The 26,272-nt window shown below is 38.1% G+C and overlaps 1 protein-coding gene across 2 annotated transcripts in view; it reads right to left on the reverse strand.

Annotated features, from left to right (window-relative positions):
• COL21A1 (collagen type XXI alpha 1 chain) overlaps positions 1 to 26,272 on the reverse strand; it is a 380,703-nt gene that overhangs the window by 86,975 nt on the left and 267,456 nt on the right. For both annotated transcript variants that reach the window (XM_073905127.1, XM_073905126.1), the window contains 2 exons: positions 16,100 to 16,153; positions 15,955 to 16,008 (listed from right to left, as the gene is read on the reverse strand). In XM_073905127.1, the coding sequence (XP_073761228.1) occupies positions 15,955 to 16,008; positions 16,100 to 16,153 (108 nt within the window). The remainder of the gene's footprint in view (positions 1 to 15,954; positions 16,009 to 16,099; positions 16,154 to 26,272) is intronic.

A 26,272-nucleotide genomic window follows, 5' to 3' on the forward strand; every position in this document is an offset into this window, starting at 1 on the left:
GCCGGAGACTGGGGAGACAGGAGTGACTGCTTTTCTCTGGGGGTGCGGTGAGGAGTGGGGCCGCGAGTTCTCAGCTCCTCCGGGAGGAGATTGGGAGGCCACCATTTTCACTCTAGTCCTCCAAAGCTGTACCAAGAGCTTGGAGGGAACAAAAGCACCGGAGAGCAAACCTGAGCAGCTTACAAGGGTGGGGCAACTCTGCCTCCAGCAAAGACATATGGGAACCACGGCAACAGGCCTCTCCCCCAGAAGATCAGCACGAACAGCCAGCAAGCCAAGACCAAGTTTACCCATCAAGGAGAATGGGAGAACTCCAGCGCTAGGGGAATACTGCACATAGAATTCATCGCTTTTTTACCATGATTCATTAGTTTTTCAAACTTGATTTTTTAACTGTTTTTTTCTTTTTTTGAATTTTTCTTTTTCCCTTTTTAAACCATCTTATCAATCCCTTTAAAAAAATTTTTTTTTATTTTTTCATTTTTTAGAGTCATACTTTATCTCTTCATAGTAGCTACCCTTATTTTTGGCATATATATATATAAGTTGTTCTCTCTTTAAAATTTTGAGATACAGTTTCTTCTAACAGATCAAAATACACCCTAAATCACTAGTGTATGGCTTTGTTCTAGTCTCCTGCCTGATCACATTCTCTCCCTTTTTTTTTTCTTTTCTTCTTTGTTTTTTAATCTTCTTTCTAACAACTTCTTATCAATTCCTTTTATAAAATCTTTTATAATTTTCATCTTTACAGTCATCTTCCATCCCTTCATTGTATCAACCCTTATTTTGTACATATATAAGTCTTTCTTCTTTAAATATTAGATGGCACTTTCTTCTAACAGAACAAAATACGCCCAAAATCTAGTGTGTGGCACTGAACTATACACTAGTCTGATCATATGTGAACATATTGTGGTTTTTTTTCTTTTGTTCTGTTTTTGTTTGTTTTTCCCTTTTTCTTCTTTTTTTTATTTCCTCTTTTTCTTTCTTTCCCTTTCTTTTCCCCTGGTTTCAGGTCTTTTCTGATGTGTATAGAGTATATTTCCTGGGGATGTTGTTAACCTGTTAGCATTTTGTTCTTTCATTCATCTATTCTCCTCTGGACAAAATGACAAGATGAAAAAAAATCACCTCAGCAAAAAGAACAAGAGGTAGTACTGTCTGCCAGGGACCTACTCAATACGGACATTAGTACGATGTCGGACCTTGAGTTCAGAATCATGACTTTAAAGATACTAGCTGGGCTTGAAAAAAGGGTGGAAGTTATTAGAGAAACCCTTTCTGGAGAAATAAAAGAACTAAAATCTAACCAAGTCAAAATCAAAAAGGCTATTAATGAGGTGCAATCAAAAATGGGGGCATTAACTGCTAGGATAAATGAGGCAGAAGAGAGAATCAGTGATATAGAAGACCACATGATGGAAAATAAAGAAGCTGAGAAAAAGAGAAACAACTACAGGATCACGAGGGCAGAATTCGAGAGAGAAGCGATATGATAAGATGAAACAACATTAGAATAATTGGGATCCCAGAAGAAGAAGAAAGAGAGAGAGGGGCAGAAGGTATATTGGGGCAAATTATAGCAGAGAACTTCCCTAATGTGTGGAAGGAAACAGGCATCAAAATCCAGGAGGCACAGAGAACCCCTCTCAAAATCAATAAAAATAGGTCAATACCCCGACATCTAATAGTAAAACTTACGAGTCTCAGAGACAAAGAGAAAATCCTGAAAGCAGCTCGGGAGAAGAGATATGTAACCTACAATGGTAGAAACATTAGATTGGCAACAGACCTACCCACGGAGACCTGGCAGGCCAGAAAGCACTGGCATGATATCTTCAGAGCACTAAACGAGAAAAACATGCAGCCAAGAATACTATATCTAGCTAGGCTGTCATTGAAAATAGAAGGAGAGATAAAAAGCTTCCAGGATAAACAAAAACTAAAGGAATTTGCAAACACGAAACCAGCCTTACAGGAAATATTAAAAGGGGTCCTCGAAGCAAAGGGAGAGCCTAAAAGCAGCGTAGATCAGAAAGGAACAGAGACAATATACAGTAACAGTCACCTTACAGGCAATACAATGGCACTAAATTCATCTCTCTCAATAGTTACCCTGAATGTAAATGGACTAAATGCCCCAATCAAAAGACACAGGCTATCAGATTGGATTAAAAAACAAGACTCATCAATATGCTGTCTGCAAGAGACTCATTTTAGACCCAAAGACACCCCCAGATTGAAAGTGAGGGGGTGGAAAACCATTTACCATGCTAATGGACACCAAAAGAAAGCTGCAGTGGCAATCCTTATATCAGACAAATTAGATTTTAAAACAAAGACTGTAATAAGAGATGAAGAAGGACACTATATCCTACTTAAAGGGTCTATCCAACAAGAAGATCTAACAATTGTAAATATCTATGCCCCGAACATGGGAGCAGCCAATTATATAAGGCAATTAATAACAAAAGCAAAGAAACACATTGACAACAATAATAGTGGGGGAATTTAACACCCCCCTTACTGAAATGGACAGATCATCTAAGCAAAAGATCAACAAGGAAATAAAGACTTTAAATGAAACACTGGACCAAATGGAATTCACAGACATTTTCAGAACATCCCATCCCAAAGCAACGGAATACACATTCTTCTCTAGTGCCCATGGAACATTCTCCAGAATAGATCACATCCTAGGTCACAAATCAGGTCTCAACCGGTACCAAAAGATTGGGATTATTCCCTGCATATTTTCAGACCACAGTGCTTTGAAACTAGAACTCAATCACAAGAGGAAAGTCGGAAAGAACTCAAATACATGGAGGCTAAAGAGCATCCTACTAAAGAATGAATGGGTCAACAGGGAAATTAAAGAAGAATTAAAAAAATTCATGGAAACCAATGAAAATGAAAACACAACTCTTCAAAATCTTTGGGATACAGCAAAGGCAGTCCTAAGAGGAAAGTATATAGCAATACAAGCCTTTCTCAAAAAACAAGAAAGGTCTCAAATACACAGCCTAACCCTACACCTAACGGAGCTGGAGAAAGAACAGCAAATAAAGCCTAAACCCAGCAGGAGAAGAGAAATAATAAAGATCAGAGCAGAAATCAATGAAATAGAAACCAAAAGAACAGTAGAACAGATCAACAAAACTAGGAGGTGGTTCTTTGAAAGAATTAACAAAATTGATAAACCCCTGGCCAGACTTATCAAAAAGAAAAGAGAAATGACCCAAATCAACAAAATCATGAATGAAAGAGGAGAGATCACAACCAACACCAAAGAAATACAAACAATTATAAGAACATATTACGAGCAACTCTATGCCAGCAAATTAGATAACCTGGAAGAAATGGGTGCATTCCTAGAGACATATCAACTACCAAAGTTGAACCAGGAAGAAATAGAAAACCTGAACAGACCTATAACCACTAAGGAAATTGAAGCAGTCATCAAAAATCTCCCAACAAACAAAAGCCCGGGGCTAGATGGCTTCCCAGGGGAATTCTACCAAACATTTAAAGAAGAATTAATACCTATTCTCCTGAAACTGTTCCAAAAAATAGAAATGGAAGGAAAACTTTCAAACTCATTTTATGAGGCCAGCATTACCTTGATCCCAAAACCAGACAAAGACCCCATCAAAAGGAGTATTACAGACCAATATCCTTGATGAACATGGACGCAAAAATTCTCACCAAAATCCTAGCCAATAGGATCCAACAGTACATTAAAAGGATTATTCACCACGACCAAGTGGGATTTATCCCTGGGCTGCAAGGTTGGTTAACATCCCCAAATCAATCAACGTGATACAATATATTAACAAAAGAAAGAACAAGAATCATATGATCCCCTCAATAGATGCAGAAAAAGCATCTGACAAAGGACAGCACCCTTTCTTGATCAAAACTCTTCACAGTATAGGGATAGAGGATACATACCTAATATCATAAAAGCCATCTATGAAAAACCCACAGCGAATATCATTCTCAATGGGGAAAAGCTGAGAGCTTTCCCCCTAAGGTCAGGAATGCGGCAGGGATGTCCACTATCACCACTGCCATTCAACATAGTATTAGAAGTCCTAGCCACAGCAATCAGACAACAAAAAGAAATCAAAGGCATCCAAATCGGCAAAGAGGAAGTCAAACTCTCACTCTTTGCAGATGATATGATACTGTATGTGGAAAACCCAAAAGACTCCACCCCAGAACTGCTAGAACTCATACAGGAATTCAGTAAAGTAGCAGGATATAAAATCAATGCACAGAAATCAGTGGCATTCCTATACACCAACAACAAGACAGAAGAGAGACAAATCAAGGAGTCGATCCCATTTACAATTGCACCCAAAACCGTAAGATACCTAGGAATAAATTTAACCAAAGAGGCAAAGGATCTGTACTCAGAAAACTATAAAATACTCATGAAAGAAATTGAAGAAGACACAAAGAAATGGAAAAACGTTCCATGCTCATGGATTGGAAGAACAAACATTGTGAAGATGTCAATGCTACCTAGAGCAATCTACACATTCAGTGCAATCCCCATCAAAATACCATCCACTTTTTTCAAAGAAATGGGACAAATAATCCTAAAATTTGTATGGAACCATAAGAGACCCCGAATAGCCAGAGGAATCTTGAAAAAGAAAAGCAAAGCTGGCGGCATCACAATTCCGGACTTCAAGCTCTATTACAAAGCTGTCATCATCAAGACAGTATGGTACTGGCACAAAAACAGACCCATAGATCAATGGAACAGAATAGGGAGTCCAGAAATGGACCCTCAACTCTATGGTCAACTCATCTTTGACAAACCAGGAAAGAATGTCCAATGGAAAAAAGACAGTCTCTTCCACAAATGGTGTTGGGAAAATTGGACAGCCACATGCAGAAGAATGAAACTGGACCATTTCCTTACACCACACACAAAAATAGACTCCAAATGGTTGACCTAAATGCGAGACAGGAGTCCATCAAAATCCTAAAGGAGAACACAGGTAGCAACCTCTTCGACCTCAGCCGCAGCAACTTCTTCCTAGAAACATCGCCAAAGGCATGGGAAGCAAGGGCAAAAATGAACTATTGGGATTTCATCAAGATAAAAAGCTTTTGCACAGCAAAAGAAACAGCGACAAAACCAAAAGACAACCAACAGAATGGGAGAAAATATTTGCAAATGACATATCAGATCAAGGGCTAGTATCCAAAATCTACAAAGAACTTATCAAACTCAACACCCAAAGAATAATCCAATCAAGAAATGGGCAGAAGACATGAACAGACATTTTTCCAAAGAAGACATCCAAATGGCCAACAGACACATGAAAAAGTGCTCAACATCGCTCGGCATCAGGGAAATCCAAATCAAAACCTCAATGAGATACCACCTCACACCAGTCAGAATGGCTCAAATTAACAAGTCAGGAAACGACAGATGTTGGCGGGGATTCGGAGAAAGGGGAACCCTCCTACACTGTTGGTGGGAATGCAAGCTGGTGCAGCCACTCTGGAAAACAGTATGGAGGTTCCTCAAACAGTTGAAAATAGAGCTACCCTACGATCCAGCAATTGCACTACTGGGTATTTACCCCAAAGATACAAATGTTGGGATCCGAAGGGGTACGTGTACCCCAATGTTTATAGCAGCAATGTCCACAATAGCCAAACTGTGGAAAGAGCCAAGATGTCCATCGACAGATGAATGGATAAAGAAGAGGTGGTATATATACACAATGGAATATTATGCAGCCATCAAAAGGAATGAGATCTTACCGTTTGCAATGACGTGGATGGAACTGGAGGGTATTATGCTGAGTGAAATAAGTCAATCAGAGAAAGACATGTATCATATGACCTCACTGATATGAGGAATTCTTAATCTCAGGAAACAAACTGAGGGTTGCTGGAGTGTTGGGGGATGGGAGGGATGGGGTGGCTGGGTGATAGACTCTGGGGAGGGTATGTGCTATGGTGAGTGCTGTGAATTGTGCAAGACTGTTGAATCACAGATCTGTACCTCTGAAACAAATAATGCAATATATGTTAAGGAAAAAAAAAAAGAAGAAGATAGCAGGAGGGGAAGAATGAAGGGGAGTAAGTCAGAGGGAGAGACAAACCATGAGAGACTATGGACTCTGAAAAACAACCTGAGGGTTCTAGAGGGGAGGGGGGTGGGGGGATGGGTTAGCCTGGTGATGGGTATTAAAGAGGGCACATTCTGCGTGGAGCACTGGGTGTTATGCACAAACAATGAATCATGGAACGCTACATCAAAAACTAATGATGTAATGTATGGTGATTAACATAACAATAAAAAAGATGAAAAAAAACTAAAAAAAAAGAGATACAGAAGAAAGAAGACAAATCAGGATTCCCTATTAAGGCTGAACAAAGTCTAAGAATTCCACTCTCTGGCTACAGGTTATAGAAAACATGATCTTCAAACTTTAATTTACCAGAGATAACAAAGAAATCTCAGATGAAGTGAGAAGACCAGGAGCATTCAACCACATTAGAATGGAAAAATAAAAATCTGGACAAAGCTACCCTCATGTGCATAAATAAGATTTTTAAGTAAAATACAAAGGCATAGCATACATGTTAACATAGAGCATTGAAGCAGGGCAAGGAAGGCAAGGAGAGAGAGGTGAGAAATTTAGTGAGCAAATTTATGAGGAATATTGAAACAATATCTACAAAATACAGAACATAAGAAAGTGTTATCTGAACATGGCAAAACTCTGAAGAATTCAGGGGTTGGGAAGCTGACCGCCATGCAACTGAAAATCCACATGTAACTTCTCTCTCCAAAAACTTTACTAATAGTCTACTGTTAACTAGAAGTCTTATGAATATTACAAATAAGTGATTAACATATAATTTTTATGTTACGTGTATTATATTCTGTCTTCTTATAATGAAGTAAGCTAGAGAAAAGAAAACGTTATTAAGGAAAGTATGTTTACAGTATTATACTGTATTTATTGAAAAAAAATAAGTAGACCTGTGCAGTTCAAACTCATGTTGGTCACCCAAGTTATGTCCAAGGTTTAAAATAAGGGGTTGCAAAAAAATGGTAAAGTTAAGCCAAAATCTATCCACAATGGGCATGTAATGCAAAAGAAAAATGCTCTTGTGTTGGTCATCTGCTACTGTAATATAGCTTAATCTATGTTAATTAATACAAAAATTGGTATGCTAGAAAAAGGAGACTGCCAAAACAATATTAAAAATATATATGGCACTGGCTTTGGGGCTAGGTAGTGAACAATGAAAACAATTATTAAAAGTGTAAAAAATGGTGATTCATTTAATAAAATGGTAAATATCTGATAAAAACTTTGCTGGTAATACTTGCAAAGGGAAATAATGCATCAAATGAACTTAGAGCCACAGGTAAAGAACTGAGAAAACAGAATGTTGGTATCATGAATTGATTGGTATTGGCTGTTTACAAAAGGCACTGTAAAAGAAAGCAGCTCAGAAAAGAATCGGCCAATTTGCAAGTAGTAATTAAAAGGAATAGGCCAAGTCCAAAAATACTGGGATTGGAAGATACAACTTTTTCCTCATCTCTAACAGATAAATGATTAAACTGGAGGAGACCTTTAAAAGAAATTCAATTAAAACAGTCTCCGGGAAGAACCAAATCAAGGGTATGGCCATAAACACTATTCTTAAATCCTCTGAATCAATGAAGGTGGGTCCAATAAATCCTTTCAAGACGGATAGAATGGCTCAAGGGAAAAAACAACAACAACAACAACAACTAAGAATGCAATGGATGTCTGATAAATTTAAGTCACCTATCATTAATTATTAGTAGTTAATAAATTAATGTAGAGAGGGTCATGACTAAAGCAAGGACTATGGTTGCTGCAGGCAAAGATACAAAATCACAAATATCCATCTGCTGTTGAGAGAGTTGTACTATCAAAGAAGCCATAAACCTGGACTAAAAGAGACTATGTTTTAAACTTCACCCAACATCATCACTATTTTTACTGTTTTTCTAGCCAGTTTTGAGTAGCCAATGAATTCAGACAAAATATAGAAATAAGAAGTTAAAAACTAAAAGGAAGAAAACAACTAATCTTTATATATGATCATACATCTAATATACCAATATACCTAATACCCTAAATCACTGAATATGCAGTTAATTCCTGCTTTAAAAATATACAGAAATGTTTTCTATGTAAATAATAATCAATATGAAAATATATTAAAGAACATTTCCTATTTGTAATAGAAACAAAGGAAATAAAAATTCCAAGATATAAACTTAGGTAATGTTGAAAACCAATATGAAAAAAACTTCAATGTTATTTCACTGAGTTTCAAGATTGAAATAAAAAGGTAAATAAATCATAAACTTAAATGGGAAAACTCAGTATTGAAATTATGTCAATGATTCTATAATTAATCCATAAAAGGAATCCTAATTAAAATATGAATAAGAATTTTTAAAAACTTGAAGAAAAGATACCGAGCTTTATCTGGAAAAATAAGTATGTAAGAATAGCCAGGAAAGTTTTGATTATAAAGAATAATGAGGAAGTACTAGGCCTGCCAACATTAAATCATATTATGAAGTGACAACAATTAAGAACAATTTGGTGTCGGAGAGGATGTAGACAGATAAATGGAACAGAATGGAAAGCCAAAAACACAGACCCATATGAAAATGGAAATTTAGCAATAACGAGGGGCTTTCAAATAAATGGAGAAAAAGTGATATTCCATAAATATTGTTGTGGCAACTGGCTATCCATTTAGGAAAAGAGAGGGAAAAATATGAATGCTCATCTAACTTTACTCCAAATACCAAAATGTAAAGATTCAAATATAAAATAACAAAAGTCTAAAAGTAATGAGTTATCATCTTCAAAATGTTGGAATGTGGAATCCTTTTATATAGACACAAACAGGAAAAAAAAGAAAAAATCTGCACATACATAAAAATTTAAATTTTATATATGGCTGAAATTTCAAAGACCAAGTCAAAACACATAATAAAAACCAGGAAAAATATTTTCATACTATCTATGAAATGTCTATAAAACTCAATTTTTAAAAAGATCAACAGCCCAATACAAAGCAAAAAAAAAAAGTATATGACTAAAAAGGAAATGACAGAGAATTAACAAAATACCCCAAAATCACATGAGAAGGTACTTTACCTTACTAATAAAGAAATGCAAACCAAACCAATATGATTTTTAACTTGTACTGGTGAAAATTAGAAACTTTAATGAAACAGTGCTGATAAGAGTGTGAGGAAAGTTATTTTCACATACTTTTGGGGGGAGTACAAACTTACTGAACTTAAATAGGCAGTTTGTATCGAAGTTTAATTATGCATTTAACCCTTTGATCCTGTAATCAATTCCAGTTCCAGGAAATTTTCCTATGGATATACTCAGAAAAATTTACTAATACACACACACACTGCAACGTCTTAAGAACCACAGCATCCCTAAATCAGAGATTTCTTAAATTGGTTAGGGACAGCCCATGTAGTATATAACTGTGATTAACCTGCTTACAGTTTCTTTCATGAAGACTTTTTGAACTTCCACTTTCCTATAACTCAGAGAATTGTATTCAACTCTCTTCCTTGGCACTTAACAACTGACCATCTTGACACTTACTGTATACGTGTTATATGCTTTATTAGATCCCAACCTCTTGGAGGAAAAATCCATTCTGGTTTATTCCAATTTTTCTTTAGTAGATATGACCACCATTTATCAATATCCAGATTCTCTCTACTTCCAAGTATATGAGGGAATCATACTTTGCTGACTCTTGAACTTGGTGTGGTTTACAAAATTTGCTCTGGCTAATTAAAGATGAATAGAAGTAGTTTAAGAGCCACTATTGGATTCTCCACATACCTGCTCCTATAAGTAGTTATAATCTAGATGGTGAAACTTCTATCAGCCTAAGTCTCCATGTGAGGAAAAGGGGGACCCCTCACTACTGCTAATAAATGCGTAGTCTGATGAGCAATAAACCTTTCTTTGAGTCACAGGCATTTGGAATTTACTTGTTACTGCAGCATATGCTACTCTATCCTCAGCTGGTGCCTTGCTTTTGATTAATAATAATTTGCTGAATATGCAAAATATTTTCACTTTCTAAAATACAATAAACACTTTTCAGTCTTCCAAAATATTCCAACAAAACAATTATTTTTGAGGAGTCATGCTCCTGGTTCCATCTGACCTTAGAAGAGATTAGAATCAAAGAGAATCCAAGATTTAGCTTTCCTGACTGAAGAATATGCCTTTGATGAGCTTATCCATCCCATAATTTGAGAGAGAGAGAATTGATTGGTATCGGCTGTTTCTAAAGTAAGGTCTCTAAAGTAAGGTCAAGTTGGGGCACCTGGGTGGCTCAGTTGGCTAAGCAACAAACTCTTGATTTTGGCTCAGGTCATGATCTCAGGGTCCTGAGATCAAGCCCCACATTGGGCTCCCCACTCAGCAGGGAGTCCTCTTGAGATTCTCTCCCTCTCCCCTTACCCCTCCCCTCAACTCGTGCATGTACATGCTCTCTAAAATAAATAAATCTTTAGGAAAATAAAAGGTCAAGGTTATTCATGTGCATAGTAAAAGAATATGAAAACTGTTATTTAAAAAATCTCATTCTTGGGCGCCTGGGTGGCTCAGTTGGTTAAGCAACTGCCTTTGGCTCAGGTCATGATCCTGGAGTCCCGGGATCGAGTCCCGCATCGGGCTCCCTGCTCAGCGGGGAGTCTGCTTCTCCCTCTGACCCTCTTCCCTCTCGTGCTCTCTCTCATTCTCTCTCTCAAATAAATAAAGAAAATCTTAAAAAAAAATCTCATTCTTCAAAAATTTCTCAGTGTATGCATGTTTTAAATGCATATAAATGCTTTGTTCAGTAGCATACACATATAATTCATACATAAATATGGAACTACATACCTAAAAGTCTTTTACTACAAAGATTCTACAATTTAAATTCACCTAACACATCTTGGTGGTTCTTTCTCCTCTCACATAGAAACAAATGTTAAGTCTTTTGAGGCTCAGGCAATGATTTATTGGGAATTGTTTCAATCTACTAAAATGTTCCCCGTCTTTAACACAATCATGGGCAATCCCCTTGGGTTTGGAGATCATCGCTGAACTAGTCAGGCCTAGGAAAAAAGGTAGATTCCTGAGCTTCCACAACAGGGTCACTCCCGTAGCTTCTTAGTGACCATAGACAGAGTATACCCAAAATAAGGATGAGAAATAGGAGTTTAGAACCAACAAAATATGAAGCACTCTATAAAAATTCAGTGAAAGTTTTAAGTTTCCCAGTGATGCCGGTAGAGAAAAAGAAAACAGGACAGAAAATGGCATCGCAGCCAACAAATGAGGCAGGACATGGAATTAATGATTCTTTTCAATAAACTGAGATACTGAATCCATTACAGAGCCTTAAAAGAAAAGAAGTTGAAAGATCAGAGAATGATCAAGACATTATAAACGTATTCACGGAAGTAATCAACACCTGAGCACACACAGGTTAGCACCCCACGTACAGAAGGGACACTTAACAAAACCTGACTTCAGCGACTATTTAGGGAAGGCACAATTAGTGCTGCTTTGGAAGAAAAGCCTCTAAGAAAAGGATATAGGAAAGAAGGAAAATGTGGTGCCACCCCTTCCATAAAAAGTAGAAAAAGTTCTGAAAATTCCTGCTTTTAACAACAATTCCACAGTTTCTTCAGATTCAGATGAAGCAAAATATCTCCTCAGAAAACAATGTATATATACATGTGTATGTATTTAATATTTTTATTAACTACATTGGTTATATCAATATATTAATATTTTTAAAGATGTATTTTTTCTATTTATGAGAGAGAGAGAGAGAGCATGTGCGTGCACATGTGCGAGCCAGCGCAAGTGGAAGGAGAGACAGGGGGAAAGGATCCCAAGCAGACTCTGTGCTGAGGGGAAGCCAAGCCAACAAGGGGCTAGAGGCGGGGCTCTATCTCACAACCCTGAGATCATGACCTGAGCCGAAACCAAGAGCCCGACGCTCAACCAACTGAGCCACCCAGGCACCTCTCAGTATATTAATAGGCTTATCACCAATATGTATACTTATATAATTAACACATAAATTTATATTCATGTAAGTTTATATTTAATGATGTAATAAACAGACTCTGTTAAGGAAGAAAAAGAAGGGCACAGGACTGAGTCCTGGAACAATCTGACATTTAGAGAATGGACAGAGAAGATAAAGTAAACAGTGAATTCAAAGCCCAGCCAATAACCTGTAACTTCATTAAGCCTCCCTTTCTTGTCCCCCTCCAACCCCAGCCACGCACACACACACACACCAGTGTTTGGGCCTTTGGACTGTGGTGTTATGAGGAAGCTACACAGCTGGATTACCCTCCCTTTTTGAGAAAGAAAATAAAAGTGGTCACTTTACTAAGCCAATTCTAACTATTTCTCCCTCCCATATCATTCTTGGCTTTAATTTTTTGTAATTTTTTTTGGTCTTCAGACATTACAGAAGTAAAACTACGAACATCCTAAGTTTTAGCATATTCCCTAATAACCCTTTTAGCTTGGTCCTTTATTACTGTTCTCTCAACATGTATACTGGAGTTCCCTAATTATAACTGACTATATAAATCACTGTAATACCACTTAATCTTTTGACTTTGGAAGTGCAATAATGAAAGTAAGGGATTTATTTAAGTGAAGAAGCCTCATTCATCACATCATACTCTTGTATGAATGTTAAGGACGATGGGAAACTGAGGTCTTGAAGGGACAATTTAAATGTTAATTGACCTAATGAGGAAATTAAACAAAATGTATAATTTGCTCCATAATGAGGCCTTGGATATAATTAGCATATTTTATTTCTTAACCCCAGAAAAACCAAGTGATGAATTTGTACTAAGTCTAAAAAAAATAGTTACTACCACCCATGTGTTCGGAATTGAATTTGCTATAAAAAAAAGTTTCATAATCAACTCAAAAACCCATAAATACATGTCAGTTAATCAACTCAGCCTAATGTAAGTTTTAACAAAATATATTTCTCCCAATGATTTAAATATATGGGTTTCTTTAAAGTTGAAGAAGTGTTTTGAAGTACTTTTTCTTGAATTCCAAATACCTTTAAAGCATATTATAAAATGAGTTACCAACTGAAGACCATTTGGTGAATAAGTGCTCCTTTTTAATTTTGTAAATTCAGGAGGGAAAAAGAAAAAAATCCTGCAAAATCTATACACATTCTCTGGTCTGATATGTAGGAACAAATGTTGATGTCAGCAAAAAAGTGCATGTAGTTTTAATTATCTTAAGTGGAAACTCCTACAATGGGAGTTTTCAGAAGAAATCCACAAAATGGAAATGATTCTGGGAAAAGATCCTAATGGAGGACAGCGTTGTATGGAACAATCTCTGAGAAGCCACTGTGTGATGCCTGGGAAAATGTCCTGTGCCTCTCCAAGTCAAAGTCACCTCAGGGGTCTATTTTTCAACCTTCCCATTTCTGAAAATTAAGGAACTCTATTCTAGAGGAAGAATCAAGGAAACGTCTGTAACTTATTCAATTATTGCAACTCTAGATAAGGAACGTTTTAAAGCCACACAGAATGTGAGGAGGAAATGTAGATGGCACAGCACATGGCGGATTTGGGCTCACAGTGATTGTGTCAGGTCAGACTTTATGCCCCAACAACAAATTTCAGAAAACAAGCAACTCTGAGTGTAACTATTACTGGACTGAAAACGGAGAACTTCACATAAACATACATCTTATTTAATTGAACAAAATGTATGACTTTGTAAAATTCATGCACTTCTATTTTGGAGAGAGTACAATGACCCCAAACAACAGTGCAGTTAAAGCTGTGATTAATCGAATTGTTGTTATTCCTTTATTTTCAAACAGACACTTTACTCCAATTCTTTTTAAGAGGAATAAAAACCTTCCTTTTTATATCTGGTCTCTAAAATCCAAGTAAAAGGGAAAAATAAATTTATTCATTAATCCATTGATAGATACATTCATTCATATATGCATACTTTTAATAAATCCCTGTCATCCCCAAATCAGGCTGTCAGAATGTTAAAGAAACAGCAGTGATCCGGGGCGCCTGGGTGGCTCCGTTGGTTAAGCAGCTGCCTTCTGCTCAGGTCATGATCCCAGGGTCCTGGGATCGAGTCCCGCATTGCGCTCCCTGCTCAGTGGGGAGCCTGCTTCTCCCTCTGCCTCTTCCCCATGCTCATGCTCTCCTCTCTCTCTCTCCAGTAAAATCTTTGAAAGAGAAAGAAAGGAAAGAAAGGAAAGAGCAGTGATCCTGTAGACTAGAATGTAGGTGAGGTGTCTGGCACATGGTCTCCTCAGAACAGATATCCTCATGCTCCCAGTGAAATCCCTAGTTCACCTGGCAGAGGTCAGGCAATCTCTCTCAACATCCCCACAGCATGAAAATATAAGACATCTGCCATTCCTGCAGGTGCAGCATGCTCCCTATCACCTCTCAAGATGTATCCCCATCATTTAAAATAGGCAGATATCTCCATGGCTCAAAAGACTCATAAAGGTCACGCAGTAGGCAAGAGGAGTTTATGCTATTCTGCAGGAATTATATCAACGGCGGCAGTTGCTTTATGTCCTTTAGTTCTTCCCACATTATAAAGCTGCCCTGACTGAGTCATCTTTTCTGCTTCTTTTCTTTTACTACAAAGATCACTAAATTTCCAATTCAGTGGCTGCTTCAACCCATGTTGTACCCATGATATATGGCAGCCCACGCCATGCTACATCCCAACTGCAGCCATGGTACATGAACAAAACAGAACAAAACAACGACCATTTAAGACCGACCCTGTGGCCAGGGACCATACTAAATATTTTTCACACATCATCTCATTCAATCTTCACAAGAAACCTATGAAGGAAACACCATTGTGTCAATGAAAAATATAAGACTCAAAGACATTAAGTAATATGCCCAAGATCAAATAGCTTGAAAGTGACAGATGCATCATTAGATCTGCCAGAGATCCATCCATCCAGAGATGATACTTTACTAGCTACAATTTTCTGCAACCAACATGGGCAACCATAAAAGCAAAAAATGGATACAGGTTAGGATCAGAATTTCTCAGATGTGAATGCTGTGCACACTATTTTAAAAAGGTAATATTTTGCAAGGATTGTAGTTTGAAAATTAGTACAGGTTTTTATCAGGAGCAAACACCAGAATGCCTTCACAGACCTTAGAAATACAATTGCGCTTTAAGCTAACAAATCAATATGGGATCTGAGCAAACACAAATGGGCATCTTGGATGTGGACCAGCTACCAGGGCCGGTAGGCCTCGACCGATCCAGATCCATGGGGAGGTACTGACATATTGAACATACTTAAAGAACATGTACTTCAAAAGGAAGCTTGCCAAATCTCAGAGCTGTAAAAAAGGAGAGTCGGCAGTACAAACATACCCACTGAAGCCCTAAGGAAGAAGTCCAGTAAGACTAAGCCAATAGACCACCTCGCAAATAGGCATCTATTACGGAGAAAGACACGACGGTATCGGGCTACCTGTGCCTAACACATTCCATACACATACTTCTCGCCTCTCTAAGAAGGCAACCCCCCTCACAGCTTAACCACGGGGAGAAAAAAACAGCATCATGGCAATGTCAATTATCTGCTCCATGTCATGGTGGTCATCCAGTGACAACCAATTTCATCTAGTGATAAAAGCCCTTCTGTGGGCTTTATTAGCCAGTGACCACTGACCAATTTCCAAGCCCACAAATCTTGGGATTCCCCAAGGTGAACACTACTGAATGGGAGTCACCATAGATAACACCTTTGGTGTTCTTGAATGAAACAAAGCAACTGGACACATTTTTGTTTGCATGCATTTACCTTTTCACCATCTCTCCCTGGTTCTCCTTTGTAACCTGGTAGTCCTGGGACTCCCTAAACCAAGCACAGAATAAATTCTGTTAATTATGTTTTTTGGTTCACTGGAAATGTTTAATTCTTCAGTGTGTACCTATGAATCACATACTTGTACTCCTGGAGATCCTGGGACACCTGGTGATCCTGCAATTCCCTGATATCCCTAAAGAAAAGCAAACACAAAATAATTAGTATTTCAACATACAAAGAGCAGTCCCCATTTCAGGATTCACTCTTTTCTTGAGTGTCTTACACTTAAGACTTCACTGGGTGACGGTTTAAGAAACAAAAATAACAAAGTTTCAAATGCTGAATGTGGAATTAATATCCTCTGTCTTTAGGGAAAAGGTCTTAAATATCTCTAGATTAATAAAAAATATCCAGATATGTTTCAATGACATGGAAGGCTCTGGGATGCAAATACAGAGCCAATGTTCAAAGCTCCTAAAAAAAAATGTTTTGCACATATTCAACATAGAAACATATTCAACATATTCAAGAGAAAAACATGTAAGATTGGAGGATTACACTAATGTAATACATTTTTTAAACTACCGAATTAATGGCCATTTGAGTTGATCTCCGGAATAAATTAGAACTTGATAAATGTTATTCTTCAGGGTCAGTCTGTAACAGCCTTTTGGATTGCTCATTTTTAGAAAGCTGCTGCTGTTAACCCCATAAGCATGGCTGTGACATGTCTCCCCCACCTCCCACGGCTGAGCTGTCTGCCGAGGCGAGGGCCCCTTTCAACTCCACTGCTTCTTACATGTCCCCCCAGACAGTGGACCTTTGGTACTACAGCACAACTTCTTCAGACAAGGCAAACTATTCATTCTTCACTCAGCATATGGCAATTAAACTCCAAAACAAACTTGCAGGCCCAGAACATTTGTCTAGGTTTCTCTGGGTCAATGTCAAGTTGACTTAGTCCACCTGGCACCTGCAAATACATTTCTCTCTCTTATTTAGATTCCATCTCTCTCAGATCTTACTGTTTGGATATGGCTTTCTGTTGTCAGCCATATTAAAACAGATCTCATTAGTGTTTCCAATTACATCTTCATTGTTAAATACAAAAGCTTCATTTCCATGTGGCTATTTATGGCTGGTTTTTGTATTCACCCACTCACTTGTCAGCACATTTCTAGCTGTCATTTTAGAGATAGCACGACTCCCTGCTTTCCCACTCCCATTTTTAAATATTCCTTTTACTATGCTTTGCTAGCTCTAATAATACCAGTAACAATAATAATGGTTGTCTCAGCAACAGCACTCCTAAATTATTGTTTTTCTCCTTTTACATGCACTTGTATTTCTTACTCTGTAAAATGTTCCCAGTTACTCTCCAAATGATAGACTATATAATTTCTAGCGCCAACCATGATCCTTTCCTTCATACCCCATTCAGTTCTTCACAGAGTGTATCACTACACTTTCTCTAGCATTTCTCACACAAATTCTTCTCCTGAGTCCGTGCCCAAACGTTTAACATTTTACTTCGTCAGTGAATGAGTCTCAAAACAAATCTCTCCATACTCCATACAAAACAATCTGCAGTATTCAAACCCAACATATGTCTCTGGGCAGCCACTGTCTCTGTGTCCCGGGATTATGTGCCCCTTGATATGAGAAACCCGGTCCAATTCATTTCTTTATTTCCAGTATTGAACAAAGCATTCGGCAATTTTTTGTTAACCACACTTCGGACAAATTTACCTTCAAATCATCCACACTGCACTAAGTGTGCAATATCTCTTTCCCCAAGGAACCAGGTGATGTCCATGCTGCTACCAGGAGCAAACTGAAGCTTTTAGTAATGCCCTGTGCTTCCTGTTCTCAAGATCAGTCGGAAGAAAGAAGAAAGTCAATCTACACAGTTTGCTGAGCCTTTTTTCTCTACCACTCCAGTTACCACTGAATCTCTTTCCTTCAACCACTTTGCAGTCAGATAGGTCTGGAATTAAATTTCAACTCTGTCACTGCTAGCATATGCCCAAACGGAGTTAGATTAACTTATAACTTCTGCCACTTAGGGTGCCTCCAAGTCCTTCAAAACCCTGTATGCACTCTCTGGATAGTCCGACATGATACACAACAGGCTGTTGTAATTGGGAGAAACAATAATAGCAATGATTTATACAGTATTTGTCATGTTCCAGACTAAGTACTTCACATATATTAATTCACTTAACCCTCACAACCACCCTTTAATGTAGGGTCTACATTATCCCTATTTTCAGATGAGGAAACCAAGACATAGAAGATTAAGTAACGTGCCCAAAGATACATAGCTAGTAAGTTGAAAGAGCCAGTGGGAATACCCTCTATCAGAAAATGCTTCATGGTAGATCAGATCTTATGATTCTAGAATAATTAATGAGATTTTTTTTAAAGCCCATTTTGCAAGGCTACTTTTAAATTGTTTAGAATATGGAGTGCCCAAAGAAAAGGAATGTTCATATAATTCCTCAAAAGAAAGTTACCATGGAGATTGGCTATTTACCAAAATGACCGGTCATCTGCAAAAATCACTGTAATGAATTGTTCTTTTTCACAATTTTTGAAAAGTTAAGCCAAATATCGTATCTGCTTTATTACTTTTTTCACAAAATGAATCTTTTGTAGAAAATCAAAAGCCATTCTCTTCCTCGAAGAAGTTAATATGATCCATTTGTTAGAGAGGACACACCACATTTCAATGGATTAAAGCAAGGTGGAGATGCCCCAGACTGTGTTCCCAGCTCACCTCTGACTCATAATGTGACCTCAGGCAGAGTGATCAAATCCCCAAATCCTGGGAGGCAACTCAGTAAAGTGGAAAGACAACGAATTTTGAAATTGGAAGACCTTGAGCTGAATTTTTGCTCCTCCCTTTACTTTCTACGGAATTCTGGCTAAGTGACATTGCCTAGCTAAGCCTCAGTTTCTTACCACAAACCAGGATAACAGTGCCCACTTCAACTTCTGAAAAAAATCAAATGGAGTCACAGGTGAAAATGCCTGGCAAATGCTAGGAACTCAGATGTGAGTTTCTTTTTTTCTTCTTCAGATTCAATGACTTTTGTACAAAATCATGAGAACACTTCTGCAAAATGTTATTCTGTAGGCTTAATGGGCACCATTAGTACACAAGGAATGGCAGATCCAGATGTCATCATGTCGTCATTTTGATTTAACCCTTTTTCAACATTTATATAGATCTGATGGTGAACATGAGAACAAGGCTTCAGTGTGTTTTACAAAGGCCATGTTTGTTTTATCTTTGGAAGAACTGCAATGAAAAAATAATAAATGCTTCCCACAATATGAGAACCAGGTTGATATATTTTGTTTTTAACTTACAATGAGATGCATTCTTGAAAACTTAGTTGTATAAAGAAATTCTAAGATTATTTTAGAAGCTAGAGGAAGCATGATTAGCAAGAAAAATCAACCCACACCCAAGCTGGGGGATCCCAGGGAAAATCACCAGAAGAAATTGGATGAAATTCAGAAAAATAAATTTTGGACTAAAAATCAGGAAAATAAAGGTTAATAGGGAGGAATATTACAACACAGAACAATTTCCAAGAGGTGCAAAAACTAAACACTGGTTGACTCATAGCAGGGTACACTTAAACAAGAAAAAATGCCCTGAAACAGGAAAAATGATAAGCTTTCCATAGAGCTTATGGAGTTTTTATTTTTCTTAATACACAAGCTTCTGTGTTTTCCAGTGGGAGTACCATTTTTACATGATCTTTGATCAATACTGTCTGACATTAATTTTGCCATTTTGCAATTATTAGCAGATCTAAATATCCACCCTGCCCCATGTGCAAGACTTCTGACAGTAAAGTCTTTTCCATGTTCACAGAACGTCTCTTTGTAAATGAGTCATTTTTTAGGAAAAAAATATTCTCACTGCCAAATTGTAGGGTTGGAGAATACAGAATCAATTTAATTTTCCTCCATGATTCATAGTTACAATGCTCCAGGAAAGATGTATAGCACTGAAATGGAAATTAAGGAAATAAAAATCATCCAATGTGCAAGGCTCACAATCTCTTCTGAGCCCAATTCTAATCAGACCATAAATTATCCTGCCAATCTCAATATACAGATCTTAAGTGATCAATTTCCTTTAAGTATTTTAAACTCTAAAAATGAGAATAAAATCCAGAGACATCATGTTGGATGTCACTCTTCTTTTTGAAATGTAAAAATGTGATTCAAAGTTTATTCTATTACATAATTTTCTTCTGTTTTCCAAAATTCCCACAGATACCCTTCAGTACACAGCCAGGGTAACTAAGTAACCAAAATCAAGTGTATATTTTTAATGTCCACCGTGGATTCTTCTTGCCATCGGCACTCTTTCTAGCTCCACACAATTAAATTCCAAAAATATTCATAAATCTCGGTCTTTTCATGTATAGCTAATACAGAAACTCGTTTGTTTGCCACCTAACCCAACTGTTAGTCAAGTAGTATATATGCCTGAACTGTCTGCTCAAATTACTTGACCAACAGATCCCATAATATACGTAAAATTACACCTGAGCTGAGTTCTAAGAAAGATGCTATGGGAGGTAAAGAGTAGACAGGGAAGCTTTCTGAGTGGTAAGTTCAAAGCAACACCGAAGGAAGCACAGTGCAGAGGAACAATTCCTTGAAGAATTTAATACACAAATAATAACACTATGTACTATCTACATACACATCGTTATTATATATACTATCCATACTATATAAAAAATAAGTAGCCTATTTAAGAGGCCCATGAGGAAAACATGGAGAGATCCATACATGAGATTTACACATGGGGAGTGCTGGAGAAAAATTAGTCGACAAAGCTTTGTCTAGGTAAGCTTTACAGAAAAGTTTTAAATCACATTTTGTTATAGAAAAGATAAATTGCCCAAGTGTAAGAGAATTCATTTGAGGCAAATGGTCCATATTTTAGTCTACCAGTGAGCCTCTCATGAGGGATGTGTGTGTGTGTGTGTGTGTGTGTGTGTGTGTGTGTGTGTGTGTCTGTGTGTGTGTTTTATGGTACCGGGAGACAGTGAGACAATAAAGCTTTTTGCTAAAGGAATCCAAAATGAGGTGAAGTGAGAGCTCAGGTAGAAACTGCCTTCTCTAGACAAATGTTTCATACACTTCATCATTAAGCCACATCTTACAATTCTCTTTTCCAAGCTAAATAACAGCCATTCCTTTGGCTTGTAACCTCATGTACCCCATTTTCCAGGCCTTAATCTGAATTCATGGCACTCAGCCCCAAATTCCCCACAGCTCTTAAACTGTTGAGTCCACAACTGGCACCATATTCAGTTAAGAGTCTGAAGGAGGAAAACATAAAAACTTGTCCCATGGGTCCTATTGTCCTACTATTAATTATTCACCTCCTGTCAAGCTTACTCTGCAAGCCTAACTTCTAGTTTTCTTCCTCTACTTCCTATTCTCTACCATCATTCTCTACTATTTTAAAACAGCATCTCTTGCTTGGATTATACCCGAGGTTCAGTCAATTCTCCCACGACAGACATTCTTCTGAGTTCTTACTCTCTCCCCATTTCTCCCTTCTAAATGAAATCCAAGGCCTACAAATCCCTGAAGTATAGCAGGCTAAACCAAATCTAACACTTCAGAAGCAGGACTGTCATCTTGCTCAATATAGATGTTATATATTTACTAACAATGCCAAAAATTGCATCAGCCTTTCAGGCAGCCCCATTACAAATTGGCTGATCCCTTTTCACCAAGGTTAAATTTAAATAACATGTCCCAGACAAGTAAGAGCCATACGTTTATTTGGGTTGAATTTCACTATGTTAGAGTAGCCATTCTCCAAGTTCGCCAAATCCTTTTGGATCTCCATATCTCCCCAAGTGCCAAAATAAATTCCAAAAGTGAAATCAAGAATTAAAAATCTTAAAAATCATAATTAAGTAAATGAATAGAGTAATATTCAAAAAAAAAAGAACACTGGAAGAAATAACAGAACTTTTGATTGTGAGAAAATTTTACATTGTTAAAAATTAAAAACAAAACTATAACCCAAAAAAATAATTAGGAGAAACATTTACAACATATACGTCAAAGGACTAATTCTCTTAATGTGTAGGAAGCTCTTACTAATCCACTAATCAACATTCAAAATACTATCATTCATATAGAAAATGAGTAAATGACAAAAAAGGACAATTTACAAAAAGGGAACTCACTCTGAATGTCAGACTTCTTTATTCAAATACCACTTAAAATTTCTACCCGAACAGGGGCACCTGGCTGGCTCAGTCAGTGGAACATGCAACTCTTGATCTTGGGGTTGTGGATTTGAGCCCCACATAGGGTGTAGAGATTACTTAATAATAATAAAAAATTCTCTACTTGACCTTCTGACAAAAATTTAATATATCCTAAACCAAACTCTTGATTTCCCTTGCTCAAATCCTGTCAGCTCCAACTTCAAAATACCCCCCAAAAGTCAGCATTTCTCTTTACCTCCCTACTTACCATCCTGATGTTAACTGCCATCATCTTGCTCCTGGATTATTTCAAGAGCCTCTGGACTCATCTCCCTGGCTTTTGCCCTCATTGCCCTAAAATCTATTCTCAACTCAGAAGTCAGAGTAATTTTTTAAAAATGTAAGTTACATCACCCCAATCCTTTATTCAAGACCCTCCAGTGGCTTCTGAGTTCACTCCAACTAAAAGCCAAAGTCATCACAATGGTCTAAAGAGCTCTACTCAATCTCCCGTCCTTTCTCCCTCTTACCTACACAATTTCATCTCCTACTAACCTGCCCCAACCCTCTCTATTTGTGGTTTGATAAAATCATGTACCTTTGAAATTCCCCAGCTGTATTGACTACCACTTTTGTAAGGTTTAACCGTCCATAGAAAGCTAGCCACTTTCTGGAATCTCTAGACTAGACAGGGGTATACAGAGGGCGGTGGGGACAAAGAGAGGCACTGCATCACAGAGTGTGACCCACTGACCACTCTATACTTCTATTGGTAGCAGTGTGGTATCAGTCTTCCAGAATCACCTAAGGTCAATAACATGGAAAATCACCTCCAGAATCTGACAGTTCTAATCTAGCTTACCTTTCTCTCTTAGCAAATACGATGGCTTTAATGGGATCTTAGAAAATTAGCATTGGAGAGAACCTGGGCCTCATCTGGCACCACCTTCTCATTTCCCAAACAAAGAAACTGAGACCCACGAAAGCAAAGCAACTTTCAAAAGCAAAGCATTAGGCAAAACAACCCCTGATCTCTCCAACAACCAGCCAGGGCTTTGGTTTGAGTGAAGTACTTTGGTTCATGAAGAGTAATTAATAATTACAGAAAACAGGGAGAAACAAGCACCACAAAAATATAATCTTCTACAAAAATCATAAAAGAGTCCTAATATATGTTTTCATATATGGCCTTCTTCTTAAAAATATCAAAGTCGTAACAATATAATGCCTTTACCAATAGTACTTCTCTGAATTATCTAGCAGGATATATAAATATTTCCCCTGCCTCTCTCTCTATAATGATAGAATAGCAAAACAGTAACACGCTCAGACAGTGCTGATAGAAATCATTTAACTGATAAAGAAATGAGAAAGGAGGGGAAGAATTTGAAAATAGCTCTTTAATTTTGTTTGAAGGCATTTTCCTTATGAAAATTAGTATTTCTCCAGAGTGGAATAATTTCCTATTTAAAGCTTCAGTTGACTTGGCCTGGTTATAATGTGAAAGAGATTCAGACTGCTTATTGAAGGGGATTGCACAGAACCAAATCCAAACAAAGCAGAATTCCCTTTGAATTGTTCCATCCAAGTTTCCTTGGTCCAGATGGCTTCGATCGCCAGCCAGAGACTCCACCCACACCTTCCCACTCCCGCTGTGCACTGGCCCTGGACACATACTAATGACCCTCAGCTGTTCTGGCTCCCAGACTCACTTTCTCTTCCTGCCTGGACACCCAACCTCCTATCTCCTACAGAGAGAAAGGAAAGAGGGAAAGGAAGACACTTAGGAAAAAAAGTCATACCTTTGGGTAAATAGGATTTATATTAGCGAAATCAGTTTCTAATTGCTGCTGTAACAAATTACCCCACACATAATGGCTTAAAACAACACACACTCATATTCTGCAGGTCAGACATCCAACATCGTCTTAGGGAGTATGTTTACGGGGCTGCATTCCTTCTAAAGGTACTAAGGGAAGATGTGTTCCTTCCCTTTACCAGCTTCTGGATGCTGCAGACATTCCTTGGCTCCTGGTCACCTCATCCTGATCTCTGCTTCTGTCATTACATCTCCTCCTCTGACTCAGATGCTCCTGCCTCCCTCCTATAAGGATCCTTATGATTTTACTGGGCCACTCAGATAAATTTCTGCAGGATAATTTCTGCATCTCAAGATCCTTGATTTCATCACATATGCAAAGTTCCTAATCTAACATATTCACAGGTCTTCATATTAGGAGGTGGACATTATTCTCTTTGTTCTTTCTCTCACATCAGACATTGTCTAATATAATCTAACATCTAACATCAGGTACTACAAAGCTATACCTATATTTAATACATAAAATCTTATACGCACCCAAACATATACGTGTACTGAATAGGATGAGATAACAAGTCTGTTACAGCTGAAATAAAAGTCATAGAGTAATATCCAAGATTATTGTATCAGGCTTATTACAACTAATTTCTAGTACTTTGTTCATGGCAAAATATTTAAAAAGGAAGAAAAAAAAAAGCACACTAGAGCTGATGGCCTGTGAAGGGCTTGCTTACCACTCACCTCCATATACTGCCCAGGGCTTCTCACCACTAAAAAAAACCAAAGCCCAAATAATTTAGTAGTGTGGTCAGTGGAGCTCTGTCTCATTACCAAGGCAGCATGTCACGTGTATTGGCCTTGGAGTGGGACAGCGCCATGGCTGCCAGTAATAGACAGAGTAGGTCCCAGGAAAGGTAGGGGTCTTCAGACAGAGGAGGGGTCACCTTTATAAAACGCCTCCCACCCAGCATGATTAGGGGACAACTCACACAGGGTCTCAGGCAGGATCTTCAGTGGGACTAAGGAGTGCAGTGAGGGAATGCAACCAAGTCACATGACACTTTTAAGTTAAAGTGAGAAAAGGCTGGGATAGAAGGAACCACACGGAAAATGCTGGCGGGTAACAAGAGTTAAGGATAAAGGCAAAGAGGAGATGTTAATTTAGAACCTATTCGTTTCATTCAATTCAAATAGAAGCAATCTGATGATAAATTTTTCATCTTCTTTCCTGCAAATCACCACCTGGCCACTTCTGTCCTTATCAGCTTGGCCTTCTACCCCACATAAAGGTTCAACTGTCCATACTATACCAACGCCTTCCCACCTACCTAAGGATTTTCTTCCTGCAAATATCCTTTATCTCCCAAATCACTGATTTTTTCCCCTTCTGCTCATTTTCATCATCATAAAACCATGTTATAACACTTCCCATCTTTTAAAAGACCCTCCTTTTATCCCACACACTAACCATGCACCTGCTCTATTTATCGGATCCTCATTCTACCCCTCAGAAAAAGCTTCCACTATTCAGTCATCGTTTTCTCTCACACTGTCTCTTGAACCCATTTCAAGCCAGCTTTTATACCCACCCTCTGCAAACCCCATTTGTCACGGGCCTCAATACTGCCATATAGTAAATCCAGTGGTCTAGGCACAGAGCCCATTTTTCTCAGCGTCTTAGTAACAATGACACAACTGAGCACCGCCTTCTCAAAATGCTTTCTTCACCAGGCTCCTGGATGGAACCCACTCCTGGTCTTCCTCCCACTTCACCTGGTCTTTCTTTCCAATTTCCTTGGCTGCACCCCCATCCTCTTTTTCTTCTGAAGACAGCCCGAGGTTCAGTCCATCGCCCCCTTCCCTTCTCCACTTATCTGTGATTACTCGCTAAATGATCTCATCCACTCTGGTGGCTTTAGATAGGTCAATCTACATGCTAAGGAGTCTCAACTGTGTATTTTCGTTCTCAAATATATTCTTGAACTCAAGATTCCTCTCTCCAGCATCCTAGGATCTCATCCACTCTGGTGGCTTTAGATAGGTCAATCTACATGCTAAGGAGTCCCAACTGTGTATTTTCGTTCTCAAATATATTCTTGAACTCAAGATTCCTCTCTCCAGCATCCTAGGGGACACTAGGGGCATCCCAGAAGACAATAAGGCATTCTCCTCCCCTGCTGTCCAGTTCAGCAAGCTGTTCACCCAGAGACCCTCTGAGTTTTCC

The sequence above is a fragment of the Callorhinus ursinus genome, unplaced genomic scaffold (assembly GCF_003265705.2).
Source record: "Callorhinus ursinus isolate GAN/ISIS: 27379988/994484 unplaced genomic scaffold, GSC_fseal_2.0 scaffold22, whole genome shotgun sequence".
NCBI classification, from domain to species: Eukaryota; Metazoa; Chordata; class Mammalia; order Carnivora; family Otariidae; genus Callorhinus; species Callorhinus ursinus.